Genomic DNA, 8,713 nt, shown 5'->3' with positions numbered 1-8,713 from the left:
TTTTTGTTGTTGTTTTGAGACAGGGTTTCTCTGTGTAGCTTTGCGCCTTTCCTGGAACTCACTTTGTAGACCAGACTGGCCTCGAACTCAGAGATCTGCCTGCCTCTGCCTCCCGGATGCTGGGATTAAAGGCATACGCCAGTATCATAATACCCACTGCCAGCGCTGCTCCCCGGACCCAGGGCATTGCCTACTTCACGGGCCTGTTGTCTTCAGAAGGCAGCGGAGCAATGGGTCCAGCTTCTGTTGGCCTAGCTCACCCCGGGACCTGCCCAAGATCTAGGGGAGCTAATCCCCAACTAAAGATGTCTTGAAGATGAAAAGCAGAAGGAGGAGTCCCAACATTCAGAGCTCCTTAAGCTTCTAGATGATTCTTCTGCGCAGATGGATAGATAATCACGCAGCATCCAGGCCAGACCCAAAGCCCGGGAAACCCCGCAGACCACTGAGGCTCACCCATGGTTTCTGATTTAATAGCCATGGGAGTTTTCATCCCTACAAACCCCCAAGTGCTACCGCTGACCTGAGGATCACCACACTAAAACCTGATGGCCAAAACACACGGTGGTAGGAAACCTGTGGTCCAAGGGTCTAGCAGCTGCCTAGAACATACAAAGCACTGGGTTCCGTCTCCAACACCACAATAAGTAAATATAAGATCAAAACCTTAAAACTTCACATTCTGCCCCTCATGGTCTGCTAGCTCTTCTTGAGGATTTTCACTTCCTTGCTCTAGCCCCACCCTTGTCTCCTGCCTGTTCCTGTCTACCTAGTGATCTTGGCACCTGTTCCTTTCTCTGCCAGATGGATCCACCTACAGTTTTGCTGTCTACCTACCTCTTGGTCTATGGGACTCATAAAATGCCACATCCTCTGGGATACCTTCCCTGGCTGCCCTATTCAATATGTGCCCCCTCTTTTCTTTCCCAATATTCTTTTCCTCACTAACGTTTTTATTTCCTTTATAGCATTTTTTTACATTTTGCAATTATTTTACAAGGCCATTCACACAGAATACATTTGCTTTCAAGGCTTCTGAAGACAGGGCCTTCATCTCCATCACTACATGATATGCCATAAACGGCTTCAGAATGAAGGAGATAATAGAGACCCTGAGTAGAAGATGTGACATTAGACACAAGGGCTTATGGGTTGTTATCTTTTCACATTGGGTCTCTAATATACATGAGGACCTGGAAAAGATAGGTGGTGGTATCTTCAACAGAGATGAAGAAAGGCAAAGGAACTCAGCTGAGGCCACACTTCTAGAAAGACAGAGTTGGTCATGAACCACACAGAGAAAGAAAGAAGCAAAACAAAAATATGAGAACTCGGGAAGGTGGGGGTGGGGGCGGGAGGGGGAAGGACAGGGGAACCCATGGCTGATGTGTAAAATTAAAACACAAATATAATTTTAAAAAAAGTTTAAAAAATATGAGAACTCTTTCCATGGATATTTTAAACTACATTCTTAACCAAGACAGAAATTAAAGCATGATCCTGATTAGTCTTAACGATAAAAACCTGGAGTCAGATATGGAGGATGAAAGCTGAAAGATCAGAGAAGCAGAGCAGCAGCCACTAGAAACTTCTTACCTCTACAAAATCTCAGCCTGAATTGGGGAGATCCTATCTCTACAAATCCTTAGGCCAAATGGGGGTGATGCTGTCTCTGTGAATCCTCAGACTGAATGGGGCATGAGATCCTGTCTCCATCCACCTTATATTCCTGTCTCCACTTCCTAGTGCTGGGACTAAAGGTGTGAGCCTCTCATATGGTGGGATCAAAGGCATGAGATCCCAAGTCCTGGGATCAAAGGTGTGACCCACCACTGCCTGGCTCTTTTTCTCTTTTAGACTATTCTAATCTAGTGTATCCCAGGGTGGCCTTGAACTCTGATCTTCCTGCTTTCTCCTCCCAAATTCTGGGATTAAAGGTGTGTGCCACCACTGTCTGACCTCTATGGTTTAACAAGTGGCTAGCTCTGCACTCTGATCTCCAAGCAAGCTTTATTTGTCAGAACACAAACAAAATGTCATACAACAGTAGGAGAACTCTTCCCATGGAGATTTTAAACTCTACATTCTTAACCAAGACAGAAATATCAAATGGAGCTGAAATTTAAAAACAAACAAACAAACAAACAAACAAAAAAACCCTCTTGCCTTGCTCTCCAGCTCAGTGACTCTCTCCAGAATCACTTCAGAAGAGAATGATGATGTAATGATGGGAGGCTGGACACTTGGTATTTTTAAAAAGCTTGCTTAGAGCCGGGCAGTGGTAGCACACACCTTTGATCCCAGCACTTGAGGCAGAGGCAGGTGGATCACTGTGAGTTCAAAGTCAGTCTGGTCTGCAGATCGAGTTTCAGGACAAGCTCCCTGTCTTGAAAAAAAAAAAAAAAAGAAGAAGAAGAAAAGAAAGAAAGGAAGGAAGGGAGGGAGGGAGGGAGGGATGGAGGGAGGGAGGAAGGGAAAATAACAACCTTGCTCAGAGCTTTGAAAGAAAACACAGACAGGAAGGGTAGAGGCGGGACCGGAACACAATCCTGCCCAGCCTGCGCTAGAGTCATGGAGCAGCATCAGAGCACAGTTCCTTCCTCTGCAAGCTCCTGGCATCCACAGGGGATTGATTTAGTCCCTCTGTAAAAACTAAACTCCCAGTGTAAAGTGTTTGCACATACTTTCTGTCATCCTCCCAGATGTCTTTAACCCTCTCGATTACCCAGATTACCACATTCAAAACCAATGCTCTGCAAACGTCTTTGTATCATGTTATTTAGGATACAACAGCAACAACAGAAAGTGTAATGTTCAGCCCTGACATAACCATGAAAGGACTAACTCTGTTCTTGACTGATGGCTATCCATCAATATCCAAATAGTGCCGCACATGTCTCAGCTGGAGCCACGGAAGTCTCCAACAGTCTGCTGCCCTTTGCTCTTTGGGGATCCCAGTTGTAGGCCTGTCCTGTGACTTGAAGGGTGTTTACTATTATCTCTGGCCTCTACCCATGACATACCTACAAAGGTCCAGCTCCAAATGTCTCCAGTCATTGCCAACTGTCCCCAGGAGCAAATCCCCCTGCAGCTGAGAATCTTTGGTACAGAGCAAGGATTTACACCCCTGATTCTGTGGCTCACATCTTACCTCTTCTATGCAACCATTGCCCAAGTTTTTCAGTTTCTCTGGGCCCACAGTTCCCCTAACAGAGTGGAGAAAGCCATGGTCGTGTCACTACCAAGAGAAAATGAGCAGGTTCGTGTTTAGCATTCATCACAGCACTGTGATAGCTGTGGCTACCTCTCTTTTATCCTCCATACAATCCATTATCACTAGGGGGATTTTAGCATCCAAACTTATTTCCACACACCCCCACTTCTTAATCAGCATCATCTTCGTCCAAGCTTCAGATTTTTTTGTTTTTTGATTTCCCTCTGAATAAGGTTTCCTTCAAGTTTTCCAGAGATCTGCCAGACCTCTTTAAACCCTAGCCTCCTCACCCATCTTGGGTAATTTCAGTCATAGACTCTTTCTCTCTATTCCTCCAAGCTGCCATTCCCTCTCCTACCCCTAAGATCCTCCGTGTGCCACCTCCAACAAAGCTATTTCAGGGGAGTTTCAAAATAAAGACAATCCTTGACAGAGTGGCCATTTAAGTGGATGAGACAGACAGGGTTGCTCTGTCTGGTGGGACAGAATGTTCATTGCCAAGGGGACAAGTATGAACCATAAGTAATCCCCAGCTCTACTGTCCTGCCACACCCTAGTTCAGATCCTCTGTCCCCTGAGCTGTTTGCACAGTGGTGTTTCCTGAGTGGTATAGCGTGCCAGTTTGCAAGGGAGATCTTATATACTCTAAGAGCGACTGTGTAGTTAGAGCACACATTAGGGGATAATAGTAGGGACACATTTTTATAATGTACATTTCTTACCCATTGCAGGGGCACTAAATTGACAAAGACAAAAGACCCATGATGCCACATGAGAGTGTGCCTGAATTTGTCTCCTTCATACACTTAGGAAGTGGGCTATCCTTGCCCCCAGGTAGTGCTGTTGAGCTGACTTTAAAGAAACTGCCCCTCACTTGGTACATGCAGCAAGTGAACATATTTCAGGTCCTGGAGTGACATAATTATTACTCCCCATAATTTAATTCATAACAAAATGTCTACTCAGAATTCAATATCTTTTAAAATTAACTATTCTTATTAACCTCATCCATCTGTTCTATTAAAAAAGTGAACTGTTGCTAACCATAATAACACATCCTCACCAATGGAATTAGCAGTAAGTGGTTATGACATTTCAGAGTCAGAGGAGGGCCAGTGAATGTGCAAACATTTACCTCTGCAACAGGAGTCTGAGGCTCAGGTTGGATGCAGTGAAACCTGTCTCACTCAGGGGCCAAGAACTGCATTGCTCAGAGGACTCCAGGGCTCTTGGGACTAGGCCAGAGATTTGGAAGTTACACTGTGGGAAATCAAAAATTTTAAAAAAAAAATGGTATTCCTACTCTCTCACTTCTTACTAGGATGTAAAGACAAGCAAAGGTGATGTTTTCAAAACCTGCTCTGCATGCAGGTGTGTTTCTCCAGGTGGGGACTCTGCATTGACTCTAATTATCATCAATACAAGGAGTATTGATTTGGGGATGTAATAGATTTTGAGGACATCACTTTCAGACATAGTCCAAGTCCTCCACTGCCGAAGGAAAGACACCTCTTTATCATTCTTGGGTTATTTACTAGGATGGAGGCCTCTGAAGCTTCTCAGTGTAGGCTAATCCAAGACCTGCACATTTTCAGAATGTAAAATTAATATGAGTCTTTGTGGAGGCCCACAAAGGTTTCCTAGTGAGATCTGGGCTTGCTTTACACAGCAGAGCTGCATAAGGGGATGGATTGACCACGTGCATGGTCACCACGTGTTTGGGATGGTCTGCACTTAGCTGTGCTAGGGGGAGGTCTTTTGCTCAACTCCTTGGTATTCCTATAAAAGCCTTTGAGAGGAGATAGAAGGGGCTGGTGAGTTTTGATCCAGCCCTCCCTCCCCCAGGCTGTTCTGTGTTTCTGTCTCTTTCCTCTCTATATTTCTATCCAAATATTTCTCACTTCTCCCTACTCATGAGTATCCTGGGGAAAAAGTGGGGGTGGGTCCCGGGTCCCCCCCCCCATGAGTATTTTGCCTGTAGACTCCAGGAATATTTTACTTTCTCTAGTTACATAGAAATTAACTTCAAAACTCCGCCCTACCATTTTGGGCTTTGGGCCACAGACTTGTGCTCACCAAGAGCAGCACACACACTTGTTCACCACATCCCTTCCTGATCTGTCCATTCCAAAATGGGTAACTTGCTTTCTTCCCATCTGCATGTTCTCCTCATCTCCAAATACATAAGCAACTTAGAATGTTTAAAGAGCACGCATTGGAGAAGTGGGAGAAGGGATCAAGAAGGCCAAGGCCAGGCTGGGCTACCCAGTGAGCTACAGGACAACCTGGACTCCAAACTGAGACCCTGCTTCACAAAACAACAAAGATTGGGAGCTGGAGAGATGGCGCAGTAGTTAAGCAAATACATTGCTTTTGCAGAGGACCCAAGTCTGATTCCCAGATATATTATAAATTATGAAAGGTTAATATCTCTAAAATATAAACTCTTACAAATGACAGAAAGAAAGAAAAGAAAGGAAAGAAAGAAAGAAAGAAAGAAAGAAAGAAAGAAAGAAAGAAAGAAAAAGAAAAAAAACATGTAAAAGCTCAAATCAGCGAAGGTGAGAGGATAGGGATGTCTCAAAGTTACTTTAAAAATTCAAAGTTAAGGAATATCAATGAGTGTCAGGTGTGGTGGCCCACGCCTTTAATCCCAGCACTCAAGAGGCAGAGGCAGGAAGATCTCTGAGTTCAAGGCCAGCCTGGTCTACACAGCTGTTCCAGAATAGCCAGGGCTGTTACACAGAGAAACCCAATCTTGAAAAATGAAAGAGGAGGGTTGGGGATTTAGCTCAGTGGTAGAGCAGTTGCCTAGCAAGAGCAAGGCCCTGGGTTCGATCCTGAGGCAGAGAGGGGAGAGGTAACAAAGGCTAAGCAAGAAGGACACCTACTGTGCCATGGTCATGAACAGGCAAAAGCGACTTTGATAGTAGAAATTATAGTAATTGTCTTCTTTCAGGGAGAGCTATTTATTAAAGGACAAAGAAATTTATAGCAACGTGGGTAGTGTCAAAATCTGAGAGGTAATTACATGACTCTCCTTTGTATAAAAATCCATCTGTACACTTACATTTCTTCATTTTACAGTATGTAAACTGTGGGGTTGGAGAGATGGCTCAGCAGTTAAGAGTCCTTATTCTCTTACAAAGATCCCAGGTTCACTTCCCAGGATCCACATGGCAGAGCACAATTATCTGTAGGAGCATGAATATTATTGAGAATGAAGTCAGAAGGTTGCCATATGCAATGGAATATTAATTATAATACATGTAGATGATGGTGACTTTAAAGTATGCATATCAAGCACCCAGAGTTATGTCTCTAAAACTAATGGATCCAATGAGAAAAAAAAATATGTTTATTATTGATTTGTTTCAAACCCAATTTGTTTCTGAAATTTAATATGTTGACTTCAGTAAATAAAGTGATAAAAAAGAAATTGTATATATTTGTCCTTAAGCTTCAGAAAATTCAAGCAAAAGAATGTATTGTACACACCAAATATTGAATCTGACTGGAAACTATTTTTAGCTGAATAGCTTAGTGTGAGTCTTATCTGTCAGCATCCTTTTAGGGCCATATCCAGAAACTTCACAAATAACAAAATCCATGGATGTTCAAGCCCCATATGTAAAGTGACATAACATTTGCACACAATCCATGCAACCTGCAGACATATGGCTCACAAGTGTGAAGAGGGAAATTGTTTGATGAATATGTTAGGCTCTCCATAAATGCTGTCTGAGTTGAATTAATATGAGGCCAATGAATAGAAATGAAGGAAGAAATTTTCATCACCATGTGGTGAACAAATTTTTGTTGTTGTTTTCAAATTGTAAAGATAAGGGAGCAGGGATCTAGTGAAATTAGCATACCCTGAACCACCATACAGACATTTTATAGAGAGGGTTTCCACTGTGGGGGAGCTGCAGTTAAAGGACCAAGAAGACTCACCTTCTGAAGCAGGTGGTTCTATTTCTGTTAGTTCACTCTGGACAGTGCATCCCTCAGAGCCAGATGGACCTGCTTGTTACACAGGGTGTAGATGACAGGGCTCAGAAGCAGCGTCACCACTGTGTTCACGAGAGCAGCCTCCCTGTTGGTGTCCAGCCTGCTTGTTTGCTTTGGTTTCACGTATATAAACACACAGCTGCTGTACATCAGCGAGAGGATGATGAGGTGGGAGGAGCAGGTGGAGAAAGCTTTCTGTCTCCTTGGCCAATGGGAGACGTATGATTGAGATTAGTATGTTGCTATAAGCAAATACAGCTGTAATGACAGATGTGAAAAGGACAAGCAAAGCGACACCAAAAGCCATTCTATCAAGAGATTTGGTGTCGGAACAGGAGATATGAATTAAGGAGCCAAGGTCACAGGAGAAATGGGGGATGACATTGGAGCCACAGAAAGACAACCGGGAAAGCTTCGGAATGAGACCAGTTATCAGGAAGAAGGAAAGTACATAGCTGAAGAAAACCAGGAGGAAACAGACCCTGGGGTTCATGATGGTTGGGTAGTGCAGAGGCTTGCAAATGGCCAGGTAGCAATCCAAGGACATCACAGCCATGTGGAAGAAAATAGTTGACCCAAGAAACAAAAAGAAAAAAGCTTGTATGATACAAGGAGTGAAATGAATTGCTTTGTCTCCAAAAAGAAAGATAGACAGCAGTTTGGGAATTACATTGGAGATGAAACAGCATTCACAGAAGGAGAAACTTCTGAGGAAGAAGTACATAGGGGTCTGCAGGAGAGGATTCGTCCAGGTGATGGCAATTATGAGTGTGTTTCCCGTGACTGAGGCCAGATACACCAGCAGGTGCACCAGGAAGAGGACCTTGCCCAGGTGCTGAGCCACATGGAACCTCTCCAGCACAAACTCCAAGACTATTGTCTCATTTCTTGTCTCCATCCTTACTCCTGATTCTTTTGCCATCAACCCTCCTTGATATGTTAGGCAAATCTGCTATCACCAAAGAATAAATAATTTAATTTGTGGCCACTGCTTTTAAGAGTTATTTGCCCAAAGCACAGGGCCTGCAGAGGTTTTCACCAGGTCCTCTGTGTAGGTTATGGCCATTGGCTTGGTGTTTTTGTGAGACTCCTAACAGTGGGTTCAGCGTGTCTCTGAATCCTTTGCCTGCTCTTGGGACTCTTCTCCTCCTATTGGGTTGCATTGCCCAGCTTCATTATGAGGGCTTTTGCCTTGTCTTGTTGTATCTCGTTTTATTGTGTTTGGTTGTTGTCGCTTGGAGTCCTGCTCTTCTCTGAAAGGAAATGGAAGAGGAGTTGATCTGGGAGAGAGGGAAGATGGGGAGAGCTTGAAGTAACTGAGGGAGGGGAAACTGTGGTCTAGATGTATTGTATGAGAAAAGAATTTATTTTCAATTAAATGTTACAAAAATTGCTTGCCCTTATTACTCTTTAGAGTAATATTTTAATTTTAAAATGTTTTATTTTAAATTAATTTTCTTTTTCTCATTTATAAAATACAAATGTAAA

General features: G+C 43.5%; 1 protein-coding gene across 1 annotated transcript; it reads right to left on the bottom strand.

The window, feature by feature from the left end:
* Positions 1-7,195: 7,195 nt before the first annotated feature.
* LOC118580096 (olfactory receptor 6C75-like) lies at positions 7,196-8,123 on the bottom strand. Its single transcript, XM_036181894.1, is given in 2 exon segments — positions 7,196-7,424; positions 7,426-8,123. Coding segments are annotated over 2 exon segments (927 nt in total).
* Positions 8,124-8,713: the final 590 nt, after the last annotated feature.

The sequence above is a fragment of the Onychomys torridus genome, chromosome 3 (assembly GCF_903995425.1).
Source record: "Onychomys torridus chromosome 3, mOncTor1.1, whole genome shotgun sequence".
NCBI lineage: Eukaryota > Metazoa > Chordata > Mammalia > Rodentia > Cricetidae > Onychomys > Onychomys torridus.
This window is presented reverse-complemented; position numbering and strand designations above follow the sequence as displayed.